The following is a 15,808-nucleotide window of genomic DNA, read 5'->3' as shown; positions in this document are numbered from 1 at the left end:
TTATTTATTCATTCTATTTCATTGCATATGGCTGTTTAAATGAAAGTACTAAAATATAAAATCCAGCAATTGTGTAAAGCTGACCTGCATTTAAATAGTTTTTAGCTGGATTTTGCTCATCTGTATTTATTTAGTGTAGCAGGTTCTCTATGAACTTTAATTCATAATTCTCTAATTAATTTTTTACTAGCCCACCAAGTTTGATATTGAATTGATCGTACCTCAAGCCCTAAGCCCTGTTAAAAAAGATGATAACTTGATTACTTTGACTTTTAATCTCAGATAAGTTATTAATTTAACAGAATACATTTTGTCTTCAAGTCTTCAAAGCACTGTTTCTCTCTCCACATGCCTGTATGCCTCAATTTTCTGCTAAAGTCTTTGACAATTTCATGTTTTATAACGGGGTCACAGTAAAGGTAACATTGTATTAACACAGCTTTCCTGTCTCTGTAGAGTCCTTCCTGTGATGTTTCCTTCTGAAATGCAGTAGCTTTGTAGGTGATGTGTAGAAGGATTAAAAGTCTCCTTCAGATATTTTTCATGCAGGGATTTCATTGTTGTGGAATGTACAGTATGTATGGGCTTGTTTTGTCATGTGTTTGGTGATCATTTTCAGGCTTAAGATGTCCATTGCCTTACATACACACATTTTATGTGTGCCATTTTCTTTAGTAAACGGGGAAATGCGGACACGGGGACAACATGCAAACTATTATTATTATTAGTATTATTATTATTATTATTATTATTATTATTTCACAGCCGGTAGATCTCCAGGAACAGTGTTGGCTACCCTTGCTCTAGATGATACATGCCATTTTTTCTGGTGATCCCTTCAACGGTCTACGGCACTAATAACCAACCCTATTCCTGGAGATCTACCATCCCGTTGGTTTTCACCTAGCTCTAGAAATAGTAGCTCAACAAGAACTGTAGCTGTTGTATGAGATGTGTTGTATTGGATGTGGTCTTGCAGGAGATGTTTAAAATGCATTTTTCAAAAACTTTCAAATGGCAGAAAATCCAATATGGCAGAAACTGACAGGGGTGGATGCGTTCAGCTTGGCAGGGCATAAGGATCATGGAGAAAATAGAATCATGACCCCAGACTAGATGAACTGACCCCGAACTTGGTGACTCGATACCTTGGCCTGTCCTCTATGAATGTGCAAAATTTCACAAAAATGGGTTCTATAAGCTGCCATTGACTCTCATTTTTTATTATTATTATAAAGCAGCAATCTTCTGTATGACTGAACTGGAGTTACAGCAGATTGTTAGTTTAATCCCCAGGTAGGACATTGCTTCCATGATCTGCTTTAATACATATTCTTCTGTTTATCTGCAAAACATGAATAACATTTAAATCAATCCAAGGAGGGCAGGGCGTTAAATGGGAAAAACAATTCTTTAAAATGTTCTGTCAGTTTTTTCAGCCACCAGAATATCTCATCACTACCATTATTGGGTCAAAGAGCATGCCAGTCTTTCTGGACATGGGACAAATACAATTGAATTTGTCTGTTACATAACATGACATAATATAACGATGAGAACAGGGCATTCAGCCCAACAATGCTCGCCATTTTCCCAACTAAATGAATTATTACCTACAGACTAGATAGTATCTGGGACATATAATCACGCTCATATTGGCCCATTGATGAAACTGCTTTATAAGCTTCCACACAACATTACTGGGGAACTAGACAGCGAAGTGTGATCCACTCATTTTTTATGGTCACAGTCTTTCAGCTCAATAGGCGACATGCACGACAGGTATTATAGCCTGCATGCACTTCTCCCCGCAAGCGCTTGCTTGGGAACTGCAGGGCTTTGAAAGCGGGGCTCGGTTCCAAGCCAGTCGAACGCAATAGGCGTCTGCTTCCTGACAGCCCTCGTCTCGAGCGCGCACGGGCCAATTATCGACCTCCAGCGGGCTCGGGGATCCAGCCGCGTGCCACGGGAAGCCCTCCCCCGAGTCCCGAGAGGGCGGGGGCTGTCCGAGAAGAGTCGTCTCTCTCAGGTGCACGCGCACCTCGGCGTCGGTGGCGAGGGAGACGGCGGCGGGGTTTTAACCAGAGGGGGCGGGCTAGGAAGCGGCGGGGGGGGGGGGGGGGGGGCTATCGTGCGTAACGAGGACGACCAGGCCCCCGCCAACGCAGCGCAACCGCGCGGCGGAAGAACCCGAGGCACGCGGCTCTTCCTCCGTCAGGACGAGCAGATGGGACCCCCCCCTTCCGCCAAGCCGCCCCGCCACGGCGGAGGGCAGGAGAACGCTCTGGGTCAAGCCACCTCACTTAAAACTTCAAATGTTTTTAATGCGTGGAGCGGTGGAAACAGCGGTAGGTCAAAGCGGCTGACAGGTAGATTTGTCATTTAATTTTCCACCTCTCCCAGGGGGGCTGCGCTGAGGCCTGGCCAAGGGAATTGCACTTGACGCCTGCGGTAATACCATTAGCGTAGCGACTAAAGGGGAGCTCGTGCCGCGCGCCCGTTTAAGTAAACTCGACACCCCTTGCCTCAGCCCTATCGCACCCTCACAAAAGTAAGATTTTGTTTTGGGCGGCTTACAAATGTTTGGCGAAGGTAACATGGACAGGCGCCCTATCAGAAAATTGTAGGCCCTACCCACCACTGTGTCCATTCTTTATCAGCACGGCAATTTGATCTTTTGAAGATCGTTTTATAGAAAGGAAATTGAAAAGGATTTATTAACAGTGTTACCAGAGGTACTGCACCAGCTGTAGCAACTTTGGCAACATCAAAGTTTTGTGTCTGTCATGCCAACCTTCACAAAACAATAAACATTCAGTGCCTGGAACTCTTTGTGTAGACTGGAAGAAATTGTGCTGTACAGTCACCGTACTGATCGTTAATTTCTTGAATGACTGCTCGCATTTTTTTAGCATTCAAAGTGGTGCTCAAATACCATGTACGTCAAACGAGGATAGAATAGAATGGGTATTTAAGCTCATGTGGCCTATGTTCAGTTCATGTGGCCTATGTGTAGATGCTTCATTTGAAAGAATTTGAAAAAAAGGTGCTTGCGTTGCATTTATTTCTTAAAGTTGAAAGCGCTTGGGGACTTCGGTTCTCAGCCTTTATCATTTTTGCTTTATTGCTTTATACCTTTTCAAGGGGAAAAGGGGGAGTACTTTGCATGCTAGATCATGCTTAACTGCACAATGAGGCTAATATATTACACAATTATGTTCCATAATTAGACAGCACTGTAAGCTGGTTTTATTGATATTGATGATGTGTATATTTGTGAATATTGGATTTAAATAATGCATGGGACTCCGAATTATTCAGCAGCATATCTGTGTGGAAATGTGGGGTTTTGTGAGACGGACCCTCAGAAGTTCCCTCCGCTAAGCTCTTCAGTGCTAACGTAGCCCGCGCGCACAGATCACGATTGATCCGCCAGTCTTCCCGTAGAAAGTCGTCTTTATTAGCATGTTTGTAAATAGCACACGGGGAACCGACTGCTCTTGTGGTGGCTACCGCCTTATTTTATTCTGTCTGCGTGGGTAGAAGTGCGGTTTCGTTTTGTCCGCCGTCTCCGTTTCGGTTGCGGGTGTGAAAACGTCAGCGCGTTTGCGTCAGAGCTGCGCAGGCGCGTCGCAGCCGGAGGTTAAAATCGGCGTTTCTCTTTCGGGCGATCTCGTTTGCGTGCGCAGGCCATGCGTGTAATTGCCTCGCCGCCGTAATCACGTCCTTAGCTCCGCGAGGCGTGAGGGATGTTCCGTCCCCTTCCCTCCTCATAACGGACCAGCGTGCAAAACGCGGCGCCGGTTAAAGATGTCACAGTGGGCTGGAGATCGCTGAATATTCTCCCCCTGTCGTTTTGGGCTCCTCGTGCTGGCAAAGTACGTAGCCCCACAAATATTGTGTCTCGGGCTAGTTTTTTTCAGAGTAGTGACATGTTATCGGTGTCATGTGCGTAAAGCGTGCGTGTGTGAGCCAGAAACTGGTTTCATTTAACATGTCTGTAATATTATTATTATTATTATTATTATTATTATTATTATTATTATTAGCTGAGACTAAGGCTGAACTTGCCTGTATATTGTGTGTGTGGTACTTCATAAAAGTGCAGCCATATCAATAAAAAGGAAAGGATAGAAAAGAGTAGAAGCAGACCACTATTGTTTCCTGTTTCCTAATTGTTTTCTAATACTGCTTAGGTGACGGATTGTCCTGGGTCTCACAGAGAAAAGCAAACAAAATAAAAAATTGTATTCAGCAGAAAATCGCAGCCTGCACACGTTTGCATCATTTGTTGTTTTATGATTGGTAACTGTCATTATTATTTTGGAGGGGAATCGTGGTGGGACAGAAGAGGAGATGTAATTAAGATGTTAATCCCACCCCTCAGCTCTGAGCTTGTGAATTGCATCTTCCAGGTCATTAATTTGTTTTCAGCATTTCTAGGAGAGATGAATCCTTCAACTGCCCACCTCTGGAATAGAAAATGGATAAATGGAATTTAACAATGGCCTCCATTCAGTGTAATTTAATTCAGTCTAAAGTCTAATCTAATTCTGTCCAAGTGTTTTATGTATATCTTTTGCCAATGTATTGAGGCCCATGAGTGTCTGTCTTTTTTTGTTTTTTTTGTGTGTGTGGGGGGGCTGAAAATGTACCACAACCTACCAAATGTCCAATTACCAGTATGTCTTAAATTTGGTACATTGATAATTTTCAAGCTCATTTTTAAACTGAATGAAAGCAAATTAATGAAATGCAAATATATATATAAATAGTGGGTGGCCAGTTGTTGAAAAGCATGGTTTGTCTTGATGAAAGAAATCGAAGAGGTAAATACTGACTACCTTTCTCAGCACAGCTTGATTTGTATTGAGGGCCTTCCCTCGGTCTTCGTTTCTGTTAAAAATACAAATCTACAGTGGTTTCTGAATATTGTTAAGTTTTCTATTTTCACTGGATTGATCAAGCCAAACGTTGATGTCTACTGAGGCTGCCCCTGTCTTCCGGTGGGTGTCTTTTCAGGTTGTTTACTTGCCACCGAGTGGATTTGGATGAATTCCCCTCACTCCCCACACTTTTCTCCCTCTGCGTACGTTAAGATGATGGCAGCCACTGAATGTTTACAAGCACATGTTCTGACTCTGCTTCCAGGTGGCAGGTGAGGGAGGAGACTAGCAAAATAATGCTAAATGAGGGCTCTGTACTGTACATCTAGCGCCAAATAAATATCTGCAGAGGTCATTCGCACAAAGCAGGGTATGCTTCAGCATGCAGGGTTCATTCAGTGTGAGCTTTTATATCCAAACCCTCAGAGACTGAAGATGGAACACAGCAGGCCAGGCAATGGATGTGGGGTTTTGCAGGGTCTTAATGAGGCTCGTATACAGTACACTGTGATGCGAAGCAGACCCAAACACTGTCCCCAAAGGCAAACAGACGAAAGACCATTCACTTCAGGTGGAACATTGTGATGTTCTAATGCTGCGTGCAAACCAGTACATGATCGTGATATTGCAGTAATTTCATTGGGCCTTGTCCCCTTTTGGGAGGAGCCAAAGATGTGACTGTAATAATGGTTTCTGAATTCTTGCTGGGGAGAAAATATCTATTTGGTGATCTATTTTCTGATAAAGTTTTATGGGGTTTAGGTCATACGAGTGAACTGTAAAAAGCTGAAATGACGTCGTGCCCCTGAGGTATGCTAAAAGGAGAACCCGCTGCAAAGAAACCGATAGGCGGAATGAGTCAAACAACAGTTTCAGTTTCCGCAGGTTTAGGTCACACAGGTCAAACACATATGGCTGCCTGAGAACAATTCCCATCAGTCTTTAATGGAGCCGTTGTTGCCCGGTCTTTTCAATTGGTTGAAACCCAGCAATGTGTAGTTCTGTGAAAGTGACTGCTTCAATATGTTTGTACTGGATAAAACTTAACTGACGGTGCAGCTTTTGCTCGTTTAATGAACAGGCTTGGTTAATAGTTTGGGTTTTTTAGCAGTTGTCATTACTTTACTCATAAAGAACAGTTTTTTGCCTATTGTCCTTTGAGTTTTTTTTTTTTTTTTTTCATTTTAAACTTTAGAGACATATGAGTCACAGAACTTCTCTGTGTCAAAAGTTGGGTGTTTTTTGAGTGGTGCTTTTGGCATTTAACTTTTTTACACCCTTTTAGATTGTGGTTTGCTGTCCCACCATTCTGCAGAAGGCACTCCTTTGTAAAGTGTAGGCATTACATAATAACCTTCCCAATTTTTTTTTTTTCCCTCATCATTTTGAATGCTTGAAACACCGTCGGGGTTGAATGTTCACCACTCAACTAAATGACTAAATTGCTCAAGGGGATAGTTTCTGTGAGTGGTGTGTTATTTTCTTTTAAGTAGAATATATACTGCAGAAAACTTGTTCTTGTTCTTGTCCTTGTTCTTGTTTTTTTTTTTTTTTTTTCCACAAGCATAATTGAACAAACTTCAGGCTTGCCCACATCTTTGCCTAGAAACATTCCGAAAAGACCGCTGGCAAATTAAACGTCGGAATCGTTTTCCCGGACGTAAGCTCCCTAAAAACGGCTAAAGCTGGCGCTTTTCGGCAGATTGGGAAGCAGGAGACGCGGAGCCGGCGGTAGACAATCTCGGATCTGCGTTTCTCCGCGGGGCCCCTGGAAATCTGAACTCACGGGGGCCAAGACACGCGAGATAATGGCCTGGCGCTTGATTGAATTAATTATGAATATCATTACGCGGCATGCCTCTCTGCAGAGGCGGGAGCCGGAAGGGGGCGGGGAAGAGATCCGTTGCGGTCTGCGGTGCCGCCAGTTTGTAAAGCGCCAGCACTGAGGGGGAGGGGGGAGGGGCGGGGGGGGGTTATCCCCTGCTGCCGCTGCACAACACGGCTCACTTTCAAGTTCCTGTGACAAACCGCGCTGCTATTCTTTCTCAGCTTCCCAGAAGCAGGCGCGGTCGTCTGGGCGATCTCATCAATTATAAATGAGGCCGCGGCTGTCTGCGCAGGTGATGGACACCTCGAGAGTGTCACATATATGACATGCTGCACCATCCTGTGCCTTTACAGTACCAGTCACTCTGTGAAAACGGAAATGATTCGATACCTCCTATGCCATATGCACATTTAACCCCTTTTTACTTTATTGCTTAATTGACCCAGGTTCATAAACAGGTAAGGTAAGTTTCAGTTTGTTTAGTTTTTGTTTTGTTTTTTTTACCACTTTCTTTGGTAAATAAGTTTGTGCTTGTGCCCTGTATCCTGCTGTATTGTATTCATGGGTGATGCAGGGTTGCAGATGTATGCAGCTAATTAGCTAATTAAGCCGGGGACACAAACGGACATGCTTGACCCTCCAGGGATAGGGTTTGCTCCTGGTTCAGACTATTAATAAAGAGCACATGCTTCATTAATAGTGTCCTCCCTTGTCCTTATATTATATAAATGTGGTTTATTTTCTCCTTTTCTCCTTATCTAGGATGAATTAGAACCAGACTTAGCACATGGTTATCACCTGAGGAAATGTAAAGAGGATCGTTAAAGTAGATAACACAACATAGATAGCCGGAATGGAACTAGATAGTCCACCTTAAAAACAGGTTGTCACAAAATACTATGCTAAATGAATGTGTTTGATGATTCCATTGGCTCTCCTTGGACAAAGCATGCGTCTCCATGAGATGCGTCTTCTGTTTCTACCTGTGCGCAATTAATAACGTGTCAGTCACTTGTCAGTCAAATTTAACAACTATTTTGATTGATGTAGCGAGAGAGCTAATGCCACATATACTTGAAGGCAATGCAGGCCCATCCGTAACTCTCCGAGTGTCAGTAACAAGACAGGGTGTCATCCAATGGCAGCCCGGCAGGGGAACGGGCTTTCCAAAGGAGACTCACTTGAGATTTAATCATATCAAATTGCTGAAGTTGTACAATGTGTTGCCAAGGTATTTTGTAATGAAAAGTTATGTATCGCCTGATGTTACATCAGGGCCAAGCCATCACTTTTCCATTCACAGACTGCTCTGCTCGCGCTGTGACCCACCTGTACTGATGCGCTGATTGAATGTGGAGGTTGTGAGTGGTCACAGAGTCTACCGTGCATTGTGAAAGCACACATTTGTCTGTTAACTTGGGAATCGTCGTGGGAAACTGATAAACAATTTTGTCTGTGTAAAAACCAACATGTAAGGACATGGAGAGGAGCTAGTCTGTGGCTCTGTCTTTACTTGAGAGTCCATTGATTTCCTGTGACTCTATTCCATCTCTCCCCGGTTTGCTTCCTTCAGAATTGGGGTGAGTGCAATGCCCTACTTTGCACAAAAGAATTTTTGTTTTTCATTTGTGCAGCAAATCAATGATGGGATAGCAGATCAATGTGGAAGCATTTTCTTGGGAAGATTTATTTCACATTGTGTAGCCAATCAGCCTGTTTTTATGCCAACCAACATTTACCCAAGCCATTTTTTCCTTTGCCTTTCCTTTTAAAGAGCAGCACGTACAGTATATGTTTCTGGGTTCCGGATTAATGGATTCAAAATGTCAAACAAAATCTGGCAAAGCTCCTTAGCTCTAAGGTCTGTGTCTTGTCTCCCTCAACAGGCATAGCTGTGGACAAGCAAGGGTTCGTCTATTTCGTCGACGGGACCATGATACGAAAGATCAACGAGAAGGGGGTGATAACGACGGTCATCGGCTCCAACGGGCTGACGTCCACCCAGCCGCTGAGCTGCGACGCAGGGATGGACATCGCTCAGGTAAGCCGCCGCGGCTCGGAGGAAACCCGCCGAGAACCTTCGCGCGAGCCGGCGGCAAGCGGCAGTCGCTCTTCAGCAGTGTAATAACCGCCTGCAGGAACTGCCCCTTGACCTCCAGCGCAGCCCGAACCCGGGAGTACCTGGAAATTGCAAGCGGCGAAATCAGTCCGCGAGCCGCTGGGTTTTTTTTTTTTTTTGGGAATTAGGATGTGCCGAGCGCCAAGATGGAGACCCCTGCCCTCATCAAGCAGGACTCATCAAGAACGAGTTGGAAAGTCCTTTCCCCTTGACTGCTCGAGGTGCCTGAACCGGCACTTTTAGTCCAATTCAGGAGGCTCCGAATTCAAGCGGCCCCTCAAAGAAATGGTTTTGTGTGGTCTGCCCGGAGACCTTTGCCTCCGCCATTATCCTTAAATTACATTCCAACTGTGGGAGATGCTCGGCACTGATAACAGCGAAAGGACTCTGAATTCTATGTTGAGAAAGTGGAGAAAAAAAGTTTTAAAGTGTAAAGTTTCAAATGGTTGTCTGCCACAAAAATGTGAACTTATAGTTTTTTTATTTTTTTATCCCTCACAGAAACCTAACCTGACCCACATGCATTTAAATTTAATTGTTGCAGAGAGCATGCACTATGACCAGTCTGTGTTATTGTCACAGTCAGTTTCCTGATGGGATAGTAAACGTCCAAACTTCAGAGGCCGCATGAAATGCTTCTGGGCAAGAAACATTATCACTGATATCTACTGGGTGTTGATAAGACAACCAATCAGTAGTTAGGCCTTGCAGCTTCCATGTGATTGACAACACATCACATGATGATGAAGCTTCTGCAGCAAAGTATGACCTTGCCTTCAGATTGGCTGTCTTATCAACACCCAATAGAAATCATGGTGATATTTTTTTTCCCAGAAGCATTTCACATTGTATTTATTACCACATCAGCTACAATTAAAGGAAAAAAAGATGATCACTAAAGCACTCAGAAAATATTCCAAAATCATTGTTGTCCAGCCATAGCACAGTTTCTGAGCCCCTCCTTATAGACATTTCTGACAGGATTTCCCAGTGCCACCTGCTCAGTTCTTCCACTGCAGAGAAAAATCTCATATTCTGGGAGCCCCAAAGAGTCTCCCAGTCTCCCAGTCTTGGGGCACCCTGACCTGAAAGCGGTTATTCTCAGCCTGGACCTTGTCACACAGAGACTGTTAAAACAAAACGACTTTTATTTAAGCACCTATAAAAAGTTGGAAACTGCTGAGCCGGTATAACCTTCAGAGGCACTGCCGGGATGTACCCCGCGGTCAGTCTCAACTCCAGCAAACCAGAACATTGACCCATATTTGAGGCACTTTCACAGTTTTATATGCGGCAGCGAAATTAACTAGCGAGCCCCCTCCCCTGCATAAGGGCTTATAATAAGATTCATATTGATATCCAGAATATCTCCTGGTGAAAGATTATCCAGGCGCATCACAGGACCACATGTAGGATAGATGAAAGGCTCCTATAAGGAAGCATTTACTTTACCATAATTAACAACACACACTCCCTCCAATTTGTATTCATATTTCTTCTTTTATGCCAGGGCTGCATATGTGACTCGTGTGTGGTAAGCGGGCTTTGAAATATGGGGTGTGTTCTCTTTCCTTGGATGATAACGCCTTGCTCTGGATTACTGAGGATATGTCCATAGTCACGGTTCCCAAACACGGAAATCTGCCAACAGAATGAAGGATTGGACAGGCCAGGTTGGTAATGGACGGCCTTCAGAGATAACTCAAATCCCACTCCTCATGCATGTGAGTGGCGCGTCATGGACAAATCTCACATCCAGCTGCTAAAATTTCACGCATTTCAGTGGCACTCAGTGCTCAAATGCGTGCCAGTGCAAGTCAAATCTTGTTGGGGATTCTGAGGCTTCAATGGCAAATTGGACAGGTTTTTAAATTCCATCGCCCAATAATATTATCACACCTTCCTCAGAAAAATGCAACTTCTACCGACTCAAGACAAATGTGGTAACATTTCATATATTGACCTTTATGAAATTGAGATGTATTTCTTAAGTAAGCGTTGAAGCATGCAGGATAAATTGCAAGTATTTGGGTGATCTTGTATGTGGAACGAATATTGTAGACTTCATTTAGTCCTCTGCTGTTTGTCAAATTTCGTTTAATGTCTCCCTGGTTCTTCTTCGTTTATTCACATTTCACTCTTTGGCTTAGACTGTAGCTCTCAACAGGAGGCCTTACTGGCTATGAGTTCATTTCAGGGATGTCACACCCCTAGCGCTGACATAACGGACCTATTTTATATTACCTAGCAGGATGCGCAAAGCCTGCTGGCCTCCCGTTTCCGTGTCCAGGAATCATACACATGCCATGCTTCCTCCGACACGCGGTGCTTACTGACCCAGTTTGCGCGTCGGGCGAAGACGCGGGACGGGAGATGATTGCTCACCGCCATCGGCCCGAGGGTCACCCGCCAGGACCCGGCGTCCTGGCGGTTTTATGGGAATAGATCATGCGTTTCGCTTCGAGTCTCCCGAGCTCAGGGCGGGGAAGCCCGCTCGCGGGGCCCCCGAACGGCGCTCCCTCCGCCGTCGCGCGCGGCAGACGAGGGGGCCGGGCGGGTGAAGACGGCGCCGCTCCCTGGAGAAATCATCCGGGTTTGTTTCTTTCTTCTCCTGCCCGGGCCCCGGGGCTGCTCAGCATGCAAAGACAGCAGGCAATTTCTCAAAGCGTTCAGCAGTCAGCTGAAAGCTCAGCCCCCAGAATGAGGCGCGGCTGATTTTTTTTGTATTGGATTCTGATGAGGGTTATTTAGCTCCCGCGTCAAGCTGGAACAGGCCCGGGATCTCCGCTTAAATCCTGAGCAGCGCTGTGCCTTCTCGAAAGTAGTTCCAAAAACAGTGCGAGGGCAACTGAGTCATATACCTAAGACAACACAATGGGCCTAGTCCTTGATGTGCGGCTTGTAGATGCAGCTGTTCATTTGTGGTGTTTAATTCTTGATAGGATCTGCCCTCCACCCCCTCAGATTAACTGAAATAAAAGTTCCTTAATTCCTTAACATACTCGTGCACACACACACAAACGCAGGCACACACTGACTTGCACAGGCACACACACATACACACTTGTGCAGGCACACACACACACACACACACAAATATACACACTTACACAGGCACACATACACTCACGCAGGCACACACACGCACACACACACACAAATGCATGTAGGCACACAAATATACTCTCCTGAGCAAAGTGTACGTGTCATGTCTGACACATATTTGACAGAACCAAACTTTATGATTTTACAGGCGTTCCACTCACTTCACATGAATCTGGCTCATAATCTGGCTCTAATGAGGAGGCAGTAACATGCACTGATTTTGTTTTTCTGAAGGAAGGAGGAAATGCAAGACGTCAATTAGCTATTCATACGATGAGCCCTTTCTCACTGCAGGCCCAAACTAAGCTTCTTTTGTATTCAGACAGCTTGCTTGTATTGCGGTCGGGCTTTTCCACAAAAAACAACGGCTCACTAATTTCACTGTCAGCCACAGTAAAGCGACTTCCGTTACTCTTTTTTTCCCAGTAATTCTCTTGACAAAGAAAGATTACAGATTTTCCAGTAGAGAATTTTCTTTTTCAACTCAGGGACAAATTACAGTTGTTGCCAAACAGTGACAGTTGTCATTATATGAATGCAGTGATGTGTGATGGATTTGAATGACTCGATTTATATAGCATTTTTCACAACATAATCCAAAAGGTCTTTACAGTGCTGGGGTGACCAATTCCCCACTAGTAGCTAGCAACCACATATTTTGCCCGGGAGCACTAAACACACATCATTTGTGTTAGAGAGGGGAGGATTTTAATTAGCTGTGAAGGCTGGGTAACTGTTTGATTCTTGGGATGCTGGAGTTTGATTTGGACTTCGACCAGGATGCCAAGACAACGCTGTGCCTTGAGTCATAGAGTCCTCAGTGAACTCCATGAGTGAGAAACCAAGTGTAACACCTCAGGGAAAAGGCAAGATCTCCTCCAGCTCTGTGTCACGTACCAGAATGAGCTCCCTCGGTGGGTGGATGGCAGGTGGCTGGTAGAACAGTCAGCTAAGGGTGGGCGTGCGCTGTCTCCTCAGGTCCGCCTCGAATGGCCCACCGACTTGGCCGTAAACCCGTTGGACAACTCCCTCTACATCCTGGACAACAACATAGTGATCCAGGTGTCTGAGGGCCAGCAGGTGCGCATCGTGGCGGGGCGTCCCATCCACTGCCAGGTCCCGGGGATCGACCACTACCTGTTGAGCAAGGCCGCGGTCCACTCCACCCTGGAGGCGGCCAAGGCCATCGCCCTGTCCCACACGGGCGTGCTGTACATCGCCGAGACGGACGAGAGGAAGATCAACCGCGTCCAGCAGGTCACCACCAACGGCGAGATCTCCATCATCGCCGGGGCGCCCTCCGAGTGCGACTGCAAGATCGACCCCAACTGCGACTGCTTCTCAGGTGACCTGCGCTCGGCTCCAAGTCCGTTAATGCTATGTAAAAAGTTGTGTAAGTCGCTCTGGATAAGAGCGTCTGCTAAATGCCTGTAATGTAATGTAATGTAATGTTAATCCTGAGACCCCATTGAGTTTGCCACTGTGTCAATGTTCTCAAGACTTGCTATGGACAAGTGATCTCTCTTTGAATGTGTATTTATAACTAATTATTACACATATAGATACATACATTTTCATGGAATCTCTGTTGTCTATTTCAGGACATAGTATGTTCATAAAGTAAAACACTTATGTTACACATCATAAAACCACCTCTGCTGAAGCCACAGTGAAGCGAACAGTCCATTTAAAAAAATGTATTTATTTAACCAGGCAGGTTACTTAACAACGCATTCTTATTTACCAGGACAGCCTTTGAAATACAGTTTCCCTGCTCTGAGTCAGATAAGATGTGAGCATTCTTCCCTTCTAACGAGTGCATTGCAGGTCACATCTGAGTGTAAAGAAATGGTAACAACAAATAAATCCACACCAGACTTTGATATAGACTTTGACATTGAATGTGTGTGTGTATATATAAATATATATGTATATATTAAGCACCATAATGTTTGAGACAAACGCATTTATTTTCGTAATTTGGCTTTTTGTTATGAATTTTTTTATTTGGTTCATTTCAGATTTGCAATCAAACAATTCACAAAACGCATGTTGGCATCTTTTATTTAAGGGTATTTGTATATACCCTTAAGACATAAAAATCACAGCATATAAAAAGATAAAGACATAGAAATTACAGCATGTTTTATAAATAGCCCTCCCCTCTCACATTTCAGGACAGCACAATGGTTTGGACATATTAATGTTATGTAAATGAAAGTAGTCATGTTTAGTATTATGTTGCATTTTCTGTTGCATTATTCCTTTGCATGCCATGACTGTTTGAAGTCTGTGCCCCCTAGACATCACTAGGTGCTGAGTATCTTCTCCTAGGTATGTTCTGCCAGGCTAGTACCGCAGCCACCTGCTTGTTTTGGGACCCAGTTGCTTTAAATGTTCTCTGCAGCATATGAAATGCATGTTCAGTCGGATTCCGATCACATGAATGATTAGGCCAGTATAGCATTTTCCAATTTTTAACTTCGAAAAACTCCATTGTTGCTTTAGCAGTATGCTGGGGGCATTGTCTTGCTGTAGGATGAACTGCTGTCCGATGAGTTTGGAGGCATTTGCCTGAACCTGAGCAGATGAGATACTTCTGTACACTTCAGAATTAATACTGCTTCTGCTATCAGTAGTTACATAAGTTCCTTTTGGCCTCCACATCACTCTGCTACAGGTGCATCTTGGTCTTGTCTGTCTACAAAACCTTTTTCCAGAACTCTGCAGGCTCTTTTACATCTTAAAAAAACTAACCTGGCCATCCTTTTATTGGTTTGCATCATGCAGTGTAGCCTCCGTAGTTCTTTTTGTGAAGTTTTCTGCAGTCAGTAGTCACTGACACACCCACACCTGCCTCCTGAAGAGTTTTTTCTGATGTATTGGACAGGTGTTAGGTGTTTTTTTTTCATTATGTTGAGATTTATGCTGTCATCAATTGTTTTCCTTTACCTATCAGGCCCTTTGCCATTACTGAGCTCACCAGTGCTCTCTTTCTTCTTAATGATGTTCTTAACAGTTCATTTTGGTAAGCGTAACGTTTGGTCTATGCCTCTGACTGTTTTTTTCTTATTTCTCACCCTCATAGTGGCTTCCTTGACTTTCATTAGCACAGCTCTGGTCCTCATGTTGACGAATGCCAATACTAGACTCAAAAGGCAATCAAACGACTAGAATCTCTTAGGCTAGGTTCACATTACAGACTTTAATGCTCAAGTCAGATTTTTTCTGCGCAGATACGGCATATTTACATTGATTCATGTTTGTAAGTGACCAATATCTGACGTGAAGTGTGAACAGGCCTCTACCGTGAAAGAATCTGCACGCATGCATTAACAACAACAAAATACGTAGTATTGAGACAGTCCATCATGGAAACAAACGAAATAGCAGTACAATCATTGATTATGGCTGTGTCCAAAACAGCTGACTTGCTTACTATACAAGTTGTATACAACTTGTATACTCAATAGTAGGCAAGTAAGCTGTTTCAGACATGACTCAAGATTATTCACTGTGGAGGTGGGGTGACGCTTCATCACCTGTTGAGGATGAGGGCGACAAGGCAGAGGAAGGCCAAAGGATAGTGATTACGATAGTGATCTGCATCTACGCAGTGAAGTGTTGCGATAAAAAACGCACAGAAATGAATCTGATCTAGGACCACATATGGAAGTGCCCAAAATCTGATATGAAAAGATTTGATTTTTCTGTTTACACTGCTCAGACAAAATCAGATGTGCCAGGCAAAAAAAATAAAAAATCGCATTTGGGCCACTTCAGCCTGTAATCTACACTTATCTTTATACGTGCACTTGAAGCAATTGAACACACCTGACTAATCAGAAACATCTGAGAAGTCATTTGTTC

At 44.2% G+C, this 15,808-nt stretch overlaps 1 protein-coding gene across 3 annotated transcripts in view; it reads left to right on the top strand.

Moving 5' to 3' along the window:
- The window catches only part of tenm1 (teneurin transmembrane protein 1), a 414,402-nt gene that overhangs the window by 381,060 nt on the left and 17,534 nt on the right, over positions 1-15,808 (top strand). For all 3 annotated transcript variants that reach the window (XM_035434568.1, XM_035434569.1, XM_035434567.1), the window contains 2 exons: positions 8,601-8,755; positions 12,917-13,283. In XM_035434568.1, the coding sequence (XP_035290459.1) occupies positions 8,601-8,755; positions 12,917-13,283 (522 nt within the window). The remainder of the gene's footprint in view (positions 1-8,600; positions 8,756-12,916; positions 13,284-15,808) is intronic.

Source organism: Anguilla anguilla, chromosome 9 (genome assembly GCF_013347855.1).
Source record: "Anguilla anguilla isolate fAngAng1 chromosome 9, fAngAng1.pri, whole genome shotgun sequence".
NCBI classification, from domain to species: Eukaryota; Metazoa; Chordata; class Actinopteri; order Anguilliformes; family Anguillidae; genus Anguilla; species Anguilla anguilla.
Note: the sequence above shows the minus strand (reverse complement) of the source record. Positions and strands in the feature narration are given on the sequence as shown.